The sequence below is a fragment of the Onychostruthus taczanowskii genome, unplaced genomic scaffold (assembly GCF_017590055.1).
Source record: "Onychostruthus taczanowskii isolate IOZ18803 unplaced genomic scaffold, ASM1759005v1 scaffold34, whole genome shotgun sequence".
Classification (NCBI taxonomy): Eukaryota; Metazoa; Chordata; class Aves; order Passeriformes; family Passeridae; genus Onychostruthus; species Onychostruthus taczanowskii.
Window position 1 is genome coordinate 5689122 of NW_024500794.1, and position 19712 is coordinate 5708833.

The 19712-nt window shown below is 42.3% G+C and overlaps 1 protein-coding gene across 1 annotated transcript; it reads right to left on the reverse strand.

The window, feature by feature from the left end:
• Nucleotides 1–11784: 11784 nt before the first annotated feature.
• Nucleotides 11785–14935, reverse strand: LOC121339313 (apovitellenin-1-like). The gene is made up of 4 exons (XM_041411012.1): nucleotides 14900–14935; nucleotides 13355–13452; nucleotides 12825–12984; nucleotides 11785–12180 (listed from the first exon to the last, which is right to left on the reverse strand). Exons 2-4 carry the CDS (start codon nucleotides 13413–13415, stop codon nucleotides 12081–12083), a joined length of 321 nt encoding a protein of 106 aa, XP_041266946.1. The 5' UTR covers nucleotides 13416–13452; nucleotides 14900–14935; the 3' UTR covers nucleotides 11785–12080.
• Nucleotides 14936–19712: the final 4777 nt, after the last annotated feature.

Sequence of the window (19712 nt, forward strand, 5' to 3'; positions counted from 1 at the left end):
CTGCGAGCTGGGACTGTGGAGGAAGGAACTTCTTCCCCCAAAGACGGCAGGAAAAGAAAAGGAGAAACAAACAACAGAGACAGGTGCAAGTGTAATGCAACCAGTGCTTCAGGTGGGAGGGATGTTGCTTCCTTTTAAATGCAGGTAGATGGAAACCTTAACCACAGAATTACTTCACAAGGATTGCTGTGACAATGCATGGTGTGAGTGTGAAACCTTCGTACCAAGAAACAGCTACAAATGCTTATGCTGGAACCCCAGTACAAGTGCTACAAACTACAGAGAAGAACCGTGTGATTAAGTCAAGGCCTCTCCGAGACAAGCTTTGAACTTATGCATATATAGGTTTTTATTCTGTAAAGAAAAGCAACCCGGGCGTTTCTTTTTGGTTCCTAGCTTGCCCACAAATAATGTGCCATGTTCTCAAACCAACCTGATCAATTCTGGGTTTTTGGAGGTGTTTTGAACTCAAAAATCCAATATTTTAATGAATTTGTGTGTTACCAGTTCTCGTTACTCGGGTCTTGTGCATTTTAAATCTCAGCTTCTTATTACAGCATTAAATCTTTAGTTATAATTGTAATAATTAAAGTGTTTAACCCCTCGGATTTCAGAAAAAATCAGAACTTGAAGGCAGAGAAACCAGGAGACAAGCAAAACCTTGCATTTAACTTTGCTCTTAAAGAAAAGAAGACCAACAAAAGCATACTTGTGCTTTTTAAGACTTTTCTGAGGACTTGACATGATTTCTGGTTGCTTGGGTCAGAACTAAAGAGTCACTGCCTTCTACTGAGGAAAAGGACACAGTGAGTTCTAGACTGAGAGGTTACACAGATGCAAACCTGCTAAAAGGCTTCAAAGGGAAGACAACTATGTCAGCTAACACAGCTCATGAAAAAACTGTCTGCACAGCAGAGAAAAAAGCCCTGGAGACTGGACAATGGAAGTGGCATCCCTCTGATGTTACTGCAGCATGTGCACATTCACTATGGCTTTTCGCACCTCTTTTTTTTTTTCTAAACGTCTGTAAATGGGAATAACTCTTTCGAATGTTACAAATAAATCCTGGTATTTGCATTTTGCATTGAACCTCGTTGAACAGTTGAGCTGTTTAATGTCTGCAGAGAAACAAGAGCAGAACTGACACAAGGGCAACGCAAACCTAGAAACCTGCACATCTTGCCCAGCTCCCCAGCCAGGTCCATCCACACTGGACCACTGGCTCGCAGAGCAGGGCGAGAGCTGGCACTGCAGCCTCAGGGGAGGCAGAGGTGTCTTCCAGCAATTTCTGGTGGCAGAGTGCTCTCTGGCACACAGTAGGATATTAAAACGGGGGTATCACTGAAACACACACAAGCTTTTTGCTCTCCCCTCCCTTCACTGCATGTTTTTGTTTCCTCCCTCACTATCTCTTCTAAAAGATTTGGTTTTTCTTCCTCCAGATGACAGATTTTCCCTCTCACCCCCAGCTAACTGCCAAACTCCTTTTTCAGGCTTACAGCTGCGTGAAGGGCATCAACTCTTTCCAGACCTGCCAGTGTTTGAGAACGAGGCCAGTGTCAGTTCCAATTTTAAAGTTATAAAGTTTTAAATTTATTTTCAGTCACCTTCAGAAACTGCTGTCTCTTCTCATTCCCTTCTTTCTACCTTTACAAGTGAATATCAAGAGACCCATTTTTTGTAGAAAAGTAAGCCTAAGATTTGCATTTCAACTAGGATATGATTTTTATTATAGAAAAAAATCAGTAAGTCAGACTTGTTCATTATTTCCTCAATCTGTGCTGAAAGCACTACAATACTTCAGAGTACATCCAATCTACAAAAGTTTAAATAATTCTGGTTTCTTTCTTGATTTTTAATACTTCAAAATACCAGATCAAATTGGAATAATTCCTGAGGTACTCCACCAAGATCACATGCCTAAAGCTTTAGTTTCTGGAAAATAACAAATAAACTTGATAAATATTGTCAGGCTTGAGGAGAATCATGTATAAATGCCATAGCAAATGCTCCACATGAGCAAAGAATTAAAATATATAAGAGGCAACTAATTCAGCAAAGGAAAACTTGCCAGTTTCTTTCAGTCTTTCACCCGAATTAGTGTGAAATTACTAATTTTCTTGTGAACTACAGGTCATATGACACTTTCATGACATGGTAAATATTATTTTCCTTTTTTTTTTTCTTAAAGGAAAGACAACTTATACTTGAACAGCTTTACCTCAGGAACTTTTACTATTCCATGTTAACATTTATTATTTGTTTGTTGGCATTTACCTATCTTAGGATGATACCAAAATTATTGTGATTGAAAGTATTTAATGTGGTAGACTTGAATAATGTAACAGGATGCCTATTTTATCCATGTTAAAAGAATTGAGTGACAGTAAATGGGTTTGCTATGTAAAATAGCAAATAGTGCAATTCTTATATGACACTTGCCAAAGATCTTGGCAAGTAATTTGGATTGGGCTTTTTTTCCCCCACATTTATTATTTTAAAATAAATCCAGTATGACTGCAGCTAATAAGTATGGTTTGGCTTTTTGTAATCTAACTTCTGCTTTCATTGTCATGAAAAAATAGCAAAGCATTAATAGAAAATCTGTCAGTGAGTATGGATGGAAACATTCATCTGCCCATCCCACAAACCTTTTCATTATTTCAGAGATGCTTTTATATTGCCTTAGAATTAAATCAAGACCTTTTGAGGTTTTTAATGAAAACAACTACACCACCAGTACCAGCCCCAGTCTAGAGGCTGGTGCACTTTCTTGAGGTGTGCACAATCAAAGCTGAAGTGCCTTTTCTTCTTGATAATCAGGATCAGAAATCAGGATCCTGTTAGATACATCTCTTGATCTCCATTTTCGCTTGAATGAATCAGGAATTTACAGAAATAAAGTATTTCATCTCAACACAAAGAAAAATTGTACCCAGACCTGGTGCTTGCTTCAATAGGCAAAGAATTTTTGCAACCCTAATTTCAGCTGCAGGTGTGCTAAGACCAACAACTGCTCCACAGCTAAATGGAACTTTGAGTTGCACAAAGTCACTCCAGGTCTCAATAACAGCCCAAGCAGCTGCTCGGTTTGCAGGTGCAGGTGTTCAGTACGCTGCTGGAGCCTTGCTGCAAGCGACAGGAGGTTTGAAATAGTCCAGTCTCACTAAATGACAGAGGGGCTTTGGCCCCAAGAATCTGGGCAGCTAAGGCTTGAGCTCATAATGAAGTAAAAGAATGTAAAATATGGGAGATGAGAAAGCAAGTGGATTAAAAACCAACAGCCTTCAAGAAGAAAGGCAGTCTTCCACCTCTGAGCTGGTAAAAAATTCCTGCCCAAATCGAGGCTGTTTGTGTTCATATATATATATATATTTTTAATATGAGTGGAAATGTAGGGGTTTTTTCCCCAATTCACCTCGCTTATCTTTCTGTAACAGATTGCAGCATGTTAGGAAACTGAGGCCACTTTGGTTTGAAAGCCAACATGATCAATATCAATCATCTAAATAATGCATTGTGACCAAAATACGTATTTCAAACTTCAAAACTGTTTCATTATTAGTGAGAGACCACATTCTTAGTCAGAATCTCCCACTAAATCTAGTAAGTAAATATACATCCTCTGCTGTTTACTTCTCACATTTTCTAGAGTACATGGGATTTTACAAGAGGCAACTCAGCAACAGATCTCAAAAAAGAAAAGGTAAATGTTTCTCTTGAAATTTGGACTAAATTTAGCTGCTTTGGGGACTATAGTAGGTCACAGGGAAGGTAAGGTGAGAATCCTATCTCAAAGAAAATGCTTCCCACAAGATAAATTCAGAGGCTTTCATTTGTATTAGCTTCAGATCCTTTGCAAAGCACTGATATCAAGAAAAGGTGACTACTCATTTTCTAAAAAGCAGGTCCTTCAAAAGTGAAGTGGATTCAATAATATCAGGAAATAACTGGATGCATCCAAAAGTTACTAGTCAATTCTGAAAAAAAAAAAAAGCCAAACAAGCAACCCTCTGTCTCTTACTGTGCAATGGAGCTCCCAGAATCTGATGCCCTCTTTCTTTTTCCATTTATAAAACTAGTTAATATGAATATAAAAGAACAGCTGTTTCTTACAGAATGCCCTTTCTTTAACCCTCAATCTGAGAAGAAAACCATACTGTGAAACTGCGTGGCATCTGCTCAAAGAATGAAACTTGGTCAGTGGTTTTAAAATACACGAAAATTTTCAGTCTAGCTTTAAAACTGTTACACAAAATGTCCAAAAAATCAGAGTTGAAATGCAAAGAGCAGCTTTTGCACTGAGAAAAAAATAATAAAATAATTAAATACAGCACAAATGTTTGCCATATATGGTACCATGCACCTGACTTGACCACTTATGTGACTTCCCTCTGTGCACTGCCTAAACAACTGCTTGACTACAACCACCATTTCCCCTGTCACCCAATCCTCACCCTCCCTGAGAACCACAGAAATTTCTACCCATGCCTCACACTGAGAAAACATGCAAGCCATTACAAAAAAAAAAAAGAAGATTAAAGAAAAGAGAGAGAGAATAGAGGGAGATGTGTATTTGCTTTTGCCTGTGTTTGCACCTGTGGGATTTACCCACCATGGGTACAGTCACACCACCGAAAAGGTGTTGCAAGTAGAAGCTTGGCAGCTTTCAAGAGACACATATACGTACATAAACTTCTGCTCTCCTCATAACCAGTCAGGACACTCTGGATAGAGAGGGGCTGAGAAGCAAAGAGGGCAACAAATGCACTGAAAGTGCAGTGGCATGCCCAAAACCTCAGCTCTAGATAGGGTGTCAGATGTCATGAAATCTAGTCAAAGAACACGGTACTTCTGACAACTTAGGAACACAACCAAGTAATTTAAAAACTTTTTCAGACACATCACCAGAAGAGAGAAAAAACCTTTGGAAAAATCTAGAACTAGAGAAGAGAATACACCTTGAACAACCTTTATAATCCCCTAGCTTCCAGGAGTTGTGTTTTGGCAACCACATTGATGGTGCCACGACACACGCTTTTGCACAGCCACTCAAGAGGCTGTGACCTTCCTGAAGCTATCAAAAACGTCTGAAACCTCTGCTGATTCATAAAGGAGAGGTAACTCTCCTACTCTTCTAATTTTTAAGTACTTGTGCAACTAGACTGATGATGCTTGTAAGTCCTTATTTCCACTGTTGTCCAAATAAATATTAATTACTGTCAGTATGGAAACTGCTGGTTTTGTTGAAAATCAACTGGGATTTTATATGACTAACTTCAGGAAAGCTGGGGTTTGGCTGACTGAGAAGACTAAAAGCCTAACTCACAGACTACCTACCCAGTAGTGAACCCAGCTGGATTAGTGTGTCTCTTAGAAATCATGCTAATGATTCATCTCCAAAATCTCTGAAGACCCATGAAATTCATAATTCTGTGGCCTCACATAGAGAAAGGAGCCATGCAAACAGTGCTCCCAGCTGTGCAGCTGGACTGGGTTTCCTGATGCTGCTGGCTGCACCTTCCTTAAAGTGCCTTAAAGCAACTTGGATGAAGCCCTTGATTGGGCTAGGTCACAGTGATTTCGGCATCTGTGTTCTCTGCTTTAGGCACCTCTGTTCCCTGCTCTTCTCCCATGGCTATAAGGACAGGATAAACTGTGGTGTAAAAACACAACAGCTGAAGTGTCTGCTAACAGCTGCAGGATAACTGGGCTTTGCCATAGAGTGTTTCATGTTCATGGAGAGGACAAATATTGACATGCATCTTCCTCCTTTTTATCTGAAAAAAGCAAGCCTGTGTTCCGACTCATGCTCTAACAAGTGCCCTTACCAGCACAGCTGGAGAAGACTGCAGGCAATCATCTAGTTCACCAAGAGCAAATTATTTTTCACATGTAGCTGTCAAAACCCATAAGGGTAGGTAGCTGTCCTTTATCCTCAGAACTCACAAAATTCACTGAAAACCATGAGATGCCATTCCAAATCTATTCAGAGGTTCCTTTACTTGCTTTTGAACTTGTAGGTTTACCCTTTAGCCACATGCTTTCCTTCCACACACTGGAAGGGAAATAAACATTCCTTTAAAAGGAAAGCTGAAGGGTTTTGAGGCTATAACCACCTATTAGCATCACACAGAGTCAGTCCACTCAGGGAACAGCCATGCTGCCACATACCAATTTAGGTGCTTCAAAACCTGGTTTTTTATTTACTCAGTTATTTAAGTCAGGTCTGAAATTTGCCTCATCAAGGGAGTCAGCCATAAGCCCTGGTACCCCATGAGGGAAAATGCACATCCAGCACTGAAGTATTTTCTGCATTTGTGCTCCATATTTTGATTTTATGTGTTATAACATGAATCTACAATGTCTGCATTACCTGCCAGCCCTCTATGGTGGATAGCTGCCAATGAGCTGGCCAAAAAACTTCTAACAGTGCCTACTGTTCTTGTCTTTTGTCTTTTGATACAAGAATTTTTCTTTAGGTTTACATATGACAATTGCCTGCACCCTATTTCTAACACTGCACATGAGCTGGCAAAAATTACGGACCTATGGTGAGTCAGTTCAACAGAGAAGTATTTATTTTCCTCATTCCTTCATCCCCACAGTGAACCCTCCTCGATAATATATGATGGGGCAAAAGGAGCTTACAACTGAAGTGGAAAATTTTTAAACCTAACTGCTATTAAGAAGTCCAAAGAAGAAGAATGGAGTTTATATGAACAAAGGACATTTTAGAAACACAGTTAATCAGATTAATGACTGCTTTGGATGAAGCATTGCTTCTCAATAAATAGTTAAGTATTACGTGTCATGAGCACATATGTTGATTTTATATAATAGATTTTATTTTTCTGGAGTATCAAAGTACTATTTGGAAAAATGGGTAACTCCAAATAAAATTAAAATTTTAACCCTCCAGCAAAATCTACCAGTTATTTTTACAAAACAGGACTTCCATCAAGTCAGCCTTATCATTACAATAATAAAAGCTCATTTGAAATCTAAAAACCACAAGCCTTTCCCTGACCAGAAAAGGCTTAATTAGTTACTTAGATTGCTAAAATAATTGTATGTAGCTCCAACTATTTTTACCACGCAAAAAGAAGAAATAGGAGACTTCCCACTTTCACGCTGAGCAAAGCAGCTCAAAAATATGGGCAACCTGAAAGGCTAAATTAGCTAACAGCCCCAGTGGCAGTTTAACTGACAAAAGGCAGAATTAAACTAAGGACAAAACAGCCTTTTAGGACAAATCAAACCTTTTATATGGATTTCCTTCCTTTAAAAAAAAGAAAACAAACAAAACCAAAACCAACAAAACTTTGGATTTAATTGACCACAGCTGAGAACAGATTACTCCTGCAGGTCACACAGCCACGTTGGCTGTTTTACAGTCCTGTGCCCTCCAAGTATCAAAGCCGATCTGAGCGCAGCATTTGGAAGCTGCTGCTGAAGGGAAGGTTACCTGGGATCATCTGTGTTCCACTCCAGAAAGCAATGCTTCACTGGCAGGACTTTTAACATCAGGCACCCCCAAGAAATGCAAGAGACAATGAAGCCTTTGGAAAGAAGAGAAAATGTTACAGTCAGGCAAAAATAACTGTCTTGAAGTATTTTTTTCTAAGCAGGAAAATCAATCCACTTGTTTTCAAACACTGGGTCACTCACACACTTTCTCTCACATCTGAAGTTTTTTTCTCTCAAGTGAACTGAGAATAAAATAGCCCCAAAACAAACATCTGAATCCATTTAACAAGGATGCTACTGTAAACCGGGAGACAGGAAGCTGTGAATATAAAGGTGAATATAAACGATCTGTGCTCTTCACTGACGTGTACAGCAGCTGTACTTGTAAATATTTCTTTTGTGAAGATCTTCAGGAATCAGTGCATGTTGGGGTTGATAGCAAATGTTCTTTAAACCATTTCCAGATACACTCCTGTATGTCAATGAGCAGGTTAATGCTTCTCCCACGAGGCACGGGGTGTACCTGATGCTGTGGTGCACGTCTGAACATCACCACGTTATGCCACTGGGAGACTTTAATAAAGCAGTTTTAACACAGCTACTGTCGAAACAGTTAGCTTGGACTTATGCTGCAATTTTCTAGGTTTTTGAATGGCAAACCCAGAAACACCTTAAGAAACATTTCACAAATAAACACGTTGAGAAGTGGCCTAATCGCATATCGCCCCCAAATCTAAACATAAAGAAATCTGCAACACGGGATCACCTAACCCGGCACACCCTTTCTCCCCCACCAAAAAAAAAAACCCAAACTTTGTTTGCAGAGCACAGCGTGGTCCCTACACACCCAGACGAAAGGAGCCCCCACCTCTCGGGTGAGCACGCAGGTAAGCGAACAAACACAGGCGAAAAACTTTCTGTGTGTTACGGAAACAACATTCAAACCCTCCCCACCCAAGGCCGGGCAGCTGCAGCTCGGAACAGCTGAAACCGAAACACGCTTCCCATTCCACGGGGCCAGGCGGCCAGCAGGGGGAATTTACCTGTCCCAGCCTCACCAAAGAGTGGGATTACGGCTGTAAAACTGCTCCTCCCTTCCTCCAGCCACTCCTGCCCGACTCCCGCCTCCCCGAGCATCCCCTGGCAGGCTGGGGACCCCTTGTCCTCCCCGGGCAGCTCCCGCCCCCCGAGCGTGCCAGCGGGAGGCCGCGGGGGATGAGGGGACGCGGCGACATCGCGTGCGAAGCGGCGGCGGCGGCGGCGCCGCTCTGAGTCAGCGCCCGCCCTGCGGCCGGCCCGCGGGCGGGAAGCGAAAGGAGCGGGCGCTGACTGATCCCGGCTGACTGATCCCGGCCGGCACGCCAGGCTCCGCCGGCACGCCCGGCCCCTCCGCACGGAGCGCTGCCCCCGCCGCCACCCGCCGCATCCTTGTGCCTTTTTTCCCTGACTGACCCCGCGTAGCCGTGCACACGCAGCGCGCCCCGTTTGTGACTTTGGCGTTTACGTTTGAAATCTGGGAATGCCTCTTTGCCGATAGGGAAGGGCAGAGCCGTCAGAACGATGTCAGCTCTGCGCCTTAGTGCGCGTCCAGCATCCCAGCCTGCTCCTTTCCCTCGCTGTGCTTCCTCACAGCCCTCACCGGGGGACAAAAACTGCGGTACTGAGACGGAATGTCTGCATGTGTGTAGGTGTATCAGCCATAGGTTTCAAATATTTTACTTTTCCAGTCCTTGCCTTCTCAAACATCCTGCGCTGGACTTTTCTGCTGCGGAAGGACTTGGTCTGTTCGTTGATAAGGGCAGCATCCACTGCTCAAAGCAGCACAGAGCCCGAGGCCAGCGTCCCTCAGCACTAATTAGTGATTTCCCCAAGCGCTAAAGAGGAGAGGGGAGCTAGGAAGTGTAAAAGCCAACAACAATCCAAGCCACTGAAAATGGTGTAAAGTACCCACCATAAGAAATATTTTTCAAGAAAGGGTGTTTTTTTTGCAGAAATCATGAACACCTGAGGGGTTATTCCCCCATCTCAGAAACAACAGAAACCTGACATTTCTTAAGATTTCATTTTAATTGACTCAGTTGAACCAGTTACACCACAAGCTTTTCCAAATCTGAAAAGTGAAAGATAATTACTCAACAAGAAAGTCTCTATGACATGAATCTCACTGAAACGAATGCTTCACTAACAAAGCCTCTCCAAGAATCTTGAAGCACTCAGTGAACTCTGCAAGACACATCACTTGGAAAGTTATTTCTGTACATATTTTAAAAGAAATTACAGATTAACTATTTTATTCCAATTAGAAATTGAGAGTAGAAATTAAATACTTTAAGATTGAGATATAAAATGATCCTCTCATTACGTGTCCCATGAATTTGCCCCAGGATCCTTTTTGGAATAAAAATCTTTTTTTTCCTCTACCCATCCTAGCCTGAATGCTGTCTAAGCTGCTAGTTTCTGTCTTAAAGGATGCTGGTAACATCAGGGGTAGAAGTGGCAGTGGAAGGTTGTCTATTTTGCTCTTCATAGGTTGCCCCACGTTGTAGATTGTACAAGAGATTAACTACCTGGAAGGTTTTCTACTTGTTTTTTTCCAAGGGTAAAAATGCATAGATAACTAACTACATGATCAGGAGATTGAGTACAAACAAACACAGAGATCTACAGTCTGATTCTGTTTTGCCCATCTGCTAAAATCAGTCATCAAACAGCTGTTCAGGATTTGTCTGGCTTGGATTTTCTGGAGGTTACATTGCAAAGAAGCAAAAGGATATAATTAAGTGCCCTTAATACAATGTCAACTTTGTTACATTTTAGCAGAGAATTCATACCAGCTGCTCCAGCTGTGCAGTGATGAAATACAGAAATACCACTGGGTTGCATTGCTGAAGTGACACAACAGGCTCAAAATGCAACATGAGGATCCCTATGCTTTCCAAACTTTTTCCTACTCCTTTTATACAAGTAGATTGAAAAGGCTGAAGTGCCGATTTCCAGGACCAAATTCTTTAGAGACTATTCAGGCTCTTTCATATACTCATGACTTTCACTCTTTCAGAAAGAAATACTTTTGAAATGCCAGAAGAACAAGCTCTATTCTGAGAAAGTTCAGAATGCTGATTTATTCCTTGGGACAAGAGAGGATTTTAGTTTCAGGGCTTCTCCTTTTAAGCATTATATTTAGGGGGAAAAAAATAAAAGATTGAACAGATACATGAAAAACAAGCAGGAAGGAAGTCATCCCTGTAGCAAAAGAGCTAAAGGACCTAGCTTTTTCATGTGGTAAATATTCTTATCAGCCAAAACGCCTGCTTTTCTGAACCTCCTCCTAAATACTGGTCGATTTACATAATACGTATGCATGTTTGTTCATTGTGGCCAGGGAAGCACAGACTGTCTAAGGAATATGAGCAGCAATGAATAAACCTGCAAAACAGCTCTGCAGAACTGGTGAAGCCACCACAGATGGAAGAACTTGCTGCTCTGCATGGGGATTCACATGGGAAAGAGGAACTGCTAGGACAAAGAAAATGGAAAATGAGGGGATTTTATTCCAGGCAGGTGGTTAAGTGCAAGCTTATAGATGACCTGACTGATAATTAAAGAAACAAAACAAAACAACAAAATAATGGGCTTGCTTTAGCCTATGCCACAGTCTCCCACTGTGATTTCATAAAAATTGTCTACTTGCTTCTGCTTGCTTAATGAGAAAGAAGATGGATTTCTCTGTCCAGTGTGGGCATCTGGGCTGAGGAAGTTACACAGGACTGGTGAGGACCTGCCAGGTCTTTGTACACAGTGCTGGGCATAGGTGTCCCTCTCATAAACTGGTCAAGATAGTGAGAAATTTTCCACTCATTTCTCCTTTGGAGAAATGAGTGGAAAATTCAGTAGCCTCTCTAGCTGGCCAATGAAACACACTTCCAAAGTCGTATTTAGGTTGATGGACAGTTCAATTTACTGGCACTTGTTTTCCAAAATTATATGAAATCTTCAGACACATGATGCAGGTGCACCTGTTTGCTTCCTGCCTAACGAAGGAGTGTGCTCCTTGCACAGTCAATTGTGGCTAATCTGAAAGATGCTCAGGTAGTGCCTCCTCCACCCAAGAAGAATATGAGCTTAGTTAAAAGTGCCTGAACACTCAAGGTTTGTGAGCATTGCCTGCAAAAACTTCTTGTGAATCACAGCTACAGTCTCAGCAGTATCGGATGCCAAGGCGAGTCAGATTCCACAGCAGTCAGTACAAACAACAAACTTAAGGAAGTGTAACAACCAATTTTTAAATTTTTTTATTTTATTAGAGAGGCGATGACCAAACCATTCAGGAGGAATTAATTGTCAAGAATTGGCTACAGAAGAACTCTACAATCTCTATATTGCCTTCCCCATGCCCAGCCACTTGATTTTTTTCCGGGGAGGCTTCAGCAGATGCCTTCAGCAGATGCCTTCTATCTTTTGGTCTTTAAAGGTGGGTTCCCTCTAGTGGCATTAAGAGGAGCATCGATTCTGTCTTATTGACTGATCTTGGTCCGTAGGAGGGGCAGGGGGAAAGGACACTGCAGGGTGTTACACACTCACATCAGGAAACGCTGACTTGTCCTCATTGGCTAATAGCCTAGGACTCTCGTGTACCACAGGTTCTTTATTTTTTCAATCAGCTGTTCAAACATTATACTGACTTTAGTTGCTTCTTTGGCGATTCTCTGTCTGCAGGAGACAACAGAGTATGTGGTAAGATACACAAATATGTGAGGGTAATCTCCATCTGCTGTAGTTACCCCTCTGCCTGTCACCAAGAGTGCAGCGCTCCTCAGCCGTCCTAGAGGGGCTTTCCTCAGAAGACAGGAATAGGCAGTACGTGTGTGCCATGAGTTACGTGAAACTGTCTCTAGGGTGATCATGCTTTTCCTTTTGTGAGGAAAGGAAATCCTTCCTTTACCTTGAGCAAGATGTATGCACAGCTAGAGCCAGGTCTGTGATTTGCATCAGGTGATCCTGGCACACTGAGTACTCAGCCCCTCACAGCACTGCAGTACCCTTCCAGAGGAGCTGATTCCCCACCAGCCAGCAGCCTCCTCCCTCACTACCCACGGATAAAAAGCAGTACCTGCCATCCCTGTGAACACTGTCATGTACAGTGTGCCTCCCTGGGAAGAGCTTTCACCAGCAGACCATATCACCTCACCCGCCCTTCCAGCACCTCGTTCCCTTAGTACATCAGGCTTTGGCTGCTGATTAATTTCCCCTCAGATCTCCCCACAGAGATAGCTGATGAGTCTGTTCTTTCTCCCACACCTCCCTCTCCCTTTTCACACATGGCTATTGGAGTGTTAGTAGAGAGCTTCCCATACCTGGCCGCAATAACTGTTGGACTCTGGACAGTATCCAACAAGAACTGGCTGACTTTAGGGGACACCTTGTTCACAGCTTCATAGAAGTAAGATGCAATAGTCTCAGGGATGGCCAGCAACTCGCGACGGTCTTTCTCAAAGATGGACTTCGACTGCACTTCTGAGAAAAAAGGCAAAACCCCATGAGGCCTCTCGTGTCTCTTGTGTCTCTGGTATCTTCCCCCAACTGCAGGGGAAGAGATTTGAAATTCTGAGATTCAGAACCTCTCCCAGAATTTTCTCTACAGCATTCAGCACCCTCTCTTCACCCCGTCATGGGTGTCTAAGTCATAGACCTCCCATGGCAGAGTATTTGCACCGAGTATGGGCAGTTTTTATGCCAGGTCTCTACTGACTTGTTCCATGCTGCCAAGCACTGTGTATTCCTGGTCTTCAATGGAATTATTTGGCTTCAGTCCTACTTCACCATGCCTGAGAACCTGTAGAGCTGAGCTTTGTCTCAGGTAAACAGCAAAGCTTTTCAGACTTACCGGGGAGAGTGGTGCTAAGGAGCAGAATCAGAGCTATCACCAATGCCCTGGATTGCAGCATGGCTTGAGTACCAGTTCTGCTCTCTGCACAGAGAGACCTGCAGGAAGCAGCATACAGTGATTGGGTTGTTTTCAGAGAAATAAAACATGTTGGTTAAACACCAGGTTTTTGCAACAAAACTAACCAATAAACAAAGACAAGAACAGAAAAATCATGTGCATTTCCTCTGAAGAAGTGAGGAAAAGGCAGTATAAAAATGTCCTTTTCTTTGTATATTCACAAATATCCACAAAAATAACTTTCAGAGCTCAAAGAAATACGGGTAATTAAAGCTAGTTCTTTTATATGAGAGCTAAAATTCCCTTTCAGCACTGATCAAACCAGTAAAAGTGCCAGAAATCAGAATAGATTTCCAAAATGCTTAAGTACAACTGAAAAATTCATATTGTGAGATTTCTTTATTAGATTTGTTTTGGTAAGTTGCTCTAAAGAACATTGTGCTAGTTAGTACATCACATACAATGATCTTCTTAGTAACCCAGTGATCTGAGTACTTTGTCTTGCTTTAGTTAAGGAAAGTCCCAAGTAACTAACTAGGTTCCCTTGTCTTTTTCACTCTGGGATTAATGCAGCAGAGAGTACCCTAAGCAGAACAAGTTCCCAAAAGTGAGTGAATGCAAAATTTAGCTTCATCCAACTTCCTTTACTTTTGTCTTTTAAAAAAGTCAGAATTGGGGAGTTGAAAATTTGCTATTTGGCATACTGAAAATATAACATTGCATCTAAACAAGGTTCCAAACATGCTGCACTTAAAATGTGTTTAGAAATTAAAATTTTTTTATGCCCCAAATTAGGGGGCTGCATCTCTCAAAGGAACATGAATGAAATGTTGAACATAGGAATTGCAAAGGCAAAATAGGCAGAAAGTCTATCATATGTGAATGCTTTGCTAAATCCTGTACTAGGTTCCAAGTCAATGTTCCATCTTATCCCCCAGTAAGGAGATTTCCATCAATTTGTATTTCCTTCTGCGCAGATTACCTCCAAAAGCTACCACCCAGTTCACTAGATGTTTGCACAATTGCTCCTTTATTACTCTTCCTTGATTTTTAATCCCAAAGTCAGGTTTTTTTCTGTGTACACAAAAGGCAGAAATTTGTTTCCCAGGACCATGAACAGGTGCTCTTACCTGCTTTAGAACCTGCAGTCCCTGTGGTGAAGGCACCTGGGAAAAGGTAATGTATCTCCCAACACTGGAATTCTGCAATTCCCACCATGGGCTTGACCCTCCTGAGTGTCTTATGGAGCATCCATCACTCAGCTTCAGAGCAGGTGACCCCACCAGGTCACCACCAGGTGACCCCAGGTACTCCCACCCTCCTCTATTTCAGCACCATTCCTGGCTATGGAGCGTGAGAAGCGCTCACACTTCTGTTTGCTGTAGGAGATGGGGCAAAATAGAAGACTACCTCCACTCACTTGTCTATGAGCTAGACACACCAGTCACAGAGTCCACGCCACCCAGAACAGAGTTCAGCTCTTACCTGTCCTGCTTTCTCTCCTTCTCAGGCCCAAGCTGAGGTGGGTGCTCATCTGAGACCCCGGCATTTATGCAGAGCTAATATAGTGGTAGCAAGGGGTCAAAGGTCCTGCTTTGTTTCCCCATTTGCTCTTTTGCAAGCACATCCAGCTCAGTGGGACAGGCAAGAAGCTGTGGAGGACTCTGGACCTGTTATTGAGATTTGGTAATGGAGGGTCAGTCTGACCTGAGCCCAAGAGATGTGGAAGGCAGCTTCTGGGTCACTGAGCCCCCTACTTTTGCAGGCAACCATGTCATAGAGGCCGCTTTCATAAACTGACCAAACTCCACATTAATAGCAGCTGGAGCTGGGCTAAATTTTGCTCCCATTCTTCCTGTGCTCTAACCCCACTGCTCTGACTGCTGGCACTTACCTGCAGCTGTTGCACCAGTTTCCTCTCCATTTACAGCAAATGCATTAACCAAATGGTGCACAGAGGTGTGCACCCCTCTCATGCTTCTTTCCCCGTGACCGACTCTTTTTGCACAGGCTGAGTAGATCAGAATACACCTGAGACAGCTGTCAAAACTGTGGGTTGGACTCGATGATCTTTAAGGTCTCCTCCAACCTAGTCATTCTGTGAATACTGTGAACTTACCAGGAGGAACATCCAGCTACGGGATCCCCAGCCCAAGAAACGCAGAGCCATTAGGGCGGATCCAGAGAGGCACAAAAAATGATCATGGGGTTGGAACACCTCTCCCATGGGGAAAGGCTGAAAGAACTGTTGTTGTTCAGCCTGGAGAGAAGGCACCAGGGAGATCTTATTGCAGTTTTCAATACTTAAATGGCTCTTATAAGAAACACAAGGACTTGACCAAGGCTTGTATTGACATGAGAATGGGAAACAGGTTTAAACTGAGAAGGTAGATTTAGATTGGAAGCAAGGAAGAATTCTTTACTGTGAGGGTAGTGAGACACTGGAACAGCTTGTTCAGAGAAGTTGTGGACACTGGAAGTACTCAAGGCCAGGTTGGATGGGGCTTTGAGCAATACGGTCTAGTGGAAAGTATCCCTGCCTAAGGCAGGGGCAGGGCGGTTGAGATGATCTTGTAAGGTCCTTTCCAACACAAACCATTCTTAAGATGCTGTGGTAACATCTCCCAAGGCTCCCCAGTCCCAGTCAGAAAGTGGCTGCATTGCTGCTGTAGGGAATGTTTTCCCATACCTTATTTCCAAGTGCCCCTTGGGTCTCCAGTAGGTCCTGTCACCTGTGTTTGGCACATGTAGACAGGGGTGAGAGACAGAAAGGCTGCAACACTGAGCTACAAAGGGCATCAGCTGGGGGAATGGGAGGACAGAAATTAGGCCTACTGTGAGAGACCAAAGAGATTTCCATCCTTATGTTGACCACTTATTTATTAGGTGACCCTGCCATGTGGGAAGTGAGAAAAGTTCAATCAGTATCTTAATTTATCAGCCAAACAAGATTTCTGGAGGACTTTTCCTCTCATGGTGCTCCAAATGCTTTAGAACCAAACAGTAAGGGTTCCCATTTTACAGATATGGCAGCCAAGCTACAATGAGTCACATAATTGAAGAGGGCTGCCAGTGGTTTCCAGACATTTTTCCATTCTCTAGGTATTTATCCAAATCATCTTTTTTCTTACAAAAACAAAGGAAAAAAAGTGTCCCAATATAAGGGGGAAAAATCCCACATACAAGCAAATAATTTTGCATTTTTGTCCGAAAAAAAAACCCAAAACCCCAAAAAAACAGAAGATTCTTACTGATGTGTAAAAAGGTTAACTCAAGAAATAAGAACAGACGCTTTTCAGTTCCACTTCTGGTACAAACACTAAAAAGCAATTTATGGCCTAGGAAGAACACACTAGAGCAACTGGTTGAAAGTTCTCTTATATTTCAATTATACATTTTACAGTCATTGAAGAGAATCTACACATTTATAATCTTCTTTTACAGATGGAATAACATTCAGAAGACCAGCACAAGGGACATCATAGGCATTACACTTAGTGAAAACAGGAATGAGCAGTCATTAATTGGAGGGGTTAATTTAAGATAACCGCAAGTGTCATTTCTTTCTTATGTCAGGTCAACAAATGGGATGCTCTGAGTGGGTGTTTTAAACTAATGTGCTGCAGGAGGTAGTAATAGAAGGGACTTAGCTGCCCTGTGTGGTGATTCATGCTGCTGCAGAGCTTTGCATTGTGGCTGTTATCACACAAGGCAAGTTCCCAGGCCCTGAAGTCAGCCTAACTTTAGGCAGTGCTATTATCAATACAATCCCAGAGATAGCAACTGGGTGTTTCAGCACTTTCTAGTGCCAAATGGGCAGTTGCCAAGACCAGATCAATGATTGCACAGAAGCAGCCTTGCCCCCCATTCCTGGAATGGCATTCCAGAATGGCAGGGTGCTCTGCAAATAAGCAAGAAAGCCAGATATTGCAAGTATTCTCTTAATCAAAGAAAAAAATTACATGATTCTTTATCTCTCTTATGCATCTCTTGTCTGAGGTAGAAAGCAGCTGACTGTAGCATGGGTGACCTTATCTGGCCCTGTGTGGCATGGTCGCTCACTCATTACATTATTTTAAATTAGGGAAACACTAGTGGCTATGAAGGCACTTTATCTGAGACAGAAGGTTCATTCTAAGGTATAGTCCTTGTTCTTTCAACAAGAACAGAAGAACAAAAGTTTAGAATAGCAGTAACTCCCATATGTGAAATATTCAACTTTTTCCATCACGAATGAGGTGACATATGAACATCAGCTCTCTGGAATGGCTAAAAAATGAATCATGAATAAATTGCAATGTAGAAAGAATGAAGCTAGGATATTTCCTACTGCTATTTCTTTCAGTGTGCTGTATTGGAGGTGCTCAGTTCTCTCTCTCTCTTAAAAAGGCAAAGGCCCTGTGATCTTACTGGAAAAGGGTCCACATTGTATTGTGCAATGCTGCCACAATGGGCTTCATTTATAGCCAATTAAAATCAGAAACAAGCAACTAAAGCTGAGCCTATTTCCTTCCCACTTTCTGTCCGCTTGTAGCTCTAAAGCATGCAAAGACAGATTTCCTTTGTTGTTATTTCACAGCCCACCAACTGGTGCTTTATGAACCACAGTGGTTTGCAGACCAGTAAGCCTGGTATCATTTCTGCTTCCCTGCAGGATCACCCAATCTACTCTTGTCACAATTTAAGAAATTACAGAATTAACACAGAGATACAATCAATTTTCCCTGAAGAGTTTTGTTTTATGTTTCTATAAACATGAATGGAGTGACTGAAGAGGAAATCAAGTATGATAGAGATAAAACCTCTCATATTTCACAATTTGTGAATTGTGTTCACAACCTAAAATCTGTCACCCTAGCTCTATTATGGGGACTAGAGGAACAAATAAAGATGGAGGGCTCCTTCATAGGTGTAGATTAGGAAGCACTACTGCTGTTAGTGTGCTCATACTCCAGCAGCTGCAGCAACTGCTCCTGTTACAGAGAGAGTCATCTTGGTTGTCTTGCAGTGCAAGCAGCTTCTTGCTCTTGGGAAAACTTGCTGGATATGTGTTGGCTTGTACACATTTGAATGTGAAGGAGAGTGAACTCCTTCCATGCAACTATCTTGGGATCTCACCACAGGTCTCAAATAGCCTCTACTCTTTGATGGAGAAAGGGGCAGCCCTTTCCTGAAACCTGGACATTTGGCCTAGGACAGGAAAAAGTTCCGTTGCATGATGTATGAACCTATTGGAGGCACAAGGAGAGAGTCAAATTCCAAGTAAACAATTCAGCTTCCAAGGGTAGAATCTGCAGGGCCCTGGCTATCTGCTAAAAGTCAGCAGACGGTAAAGCTAATGTCAAAACTGGTTGCTAGTTTTGGAAGAAGCAGCCCCATATAATTTTCTGTCATTGCAGTCATCATAAATGTCTCTTAACTAATAAAAATACCAGTACATCATACAAAAAGGTAGTTCATAAAATCCTAAGCACATCATAAAATTAGAAAAAAATAATCCACAGCAGTGGCTGATAAATTCAAGAATGATCCTAGCTTTGCAAGTTCTGCAAAAACAATTCCCTATATTTCAAATGTGACTCATGGGTCAATTCACGTTGTCCAGTCTGGACCTAAATGCAGACAAGTACTATGCTAATTACAGCCCTCCTTTCTTGAATTCAAACATTGGAGTTACTCTTTTAGCTCTTTAAAAAAAAATTGTGATAGCCATCAGATGTGGGCAAAGAGACCCTCTGTCTTCAAAAACTGGGCCTCCAGTGCTGAAACAAAGTCAACCAGAGAAGCTCCTTGGCCCTTCTGCTTTATCTCCATAGGTAGGAATTACGAATAAGCATGTTCAGCCAAGAAACTGTAGGAAGATGAACTGAACAGCCTGGAGTAGCCCTGTGTTGACCAGCAACTGCATTGGATATCCAACTAGGACCATTTGTACAAAGTGTGATGTTTCCTGTCATTGTCCAAAGAAAAGAAATAAAAGGAGGTGGACAAAGTGAAAGTCTCTCAAAGTTTTCCAGGAAAAAGTATAAGCACATCAGTAATTAGGACATTGAAGAACAAACAGTAGCAGGAGTCCCATGTGGCACGGGCTGGGAAATAAGCTAGACAAGACAGTCATTGGTACTGGCCAATCTCCAGTGCCTCTGGGTTACAAAATAATTCACAAGATTCTCCAAAAGCTCCTTGCCAAACTGGAGTCTCTTAAAGCCAGGAAGTGCCTCTGGCAAGACAGTTTCTCCTGGAAACAGCCAGCATCCACAGAGCTTCTCTTTCTCAAGCACATTTTAAATTAAAACAG

Excerpts from the sequence above, each read along its gene's own strand:
- LOC121339313 (XM_041411012.1), bottom strand. The coding sequence starts at position 13,415 with ATGCTGCAATCCAGGGCATTGGTGATAGCTCTGATTCTGCTCCTTAGC. Across the intron at positions 12,985-13,354 it reads CCTTAGCACCACTCTCCCCG|AAGTGCAGTCGAAGTCCATC; the intron begins GTAAGTCTGAAA and ends CTTTTTTCTCAG. Across the intron at positions 12,181-12,824 it reads CCAACAGTTATTGCGGCCAG|ACAGAGAATCGCCAAAGAAG; the intron begins GTATGGGAAGCT and ends TGTCTCCTGCAG.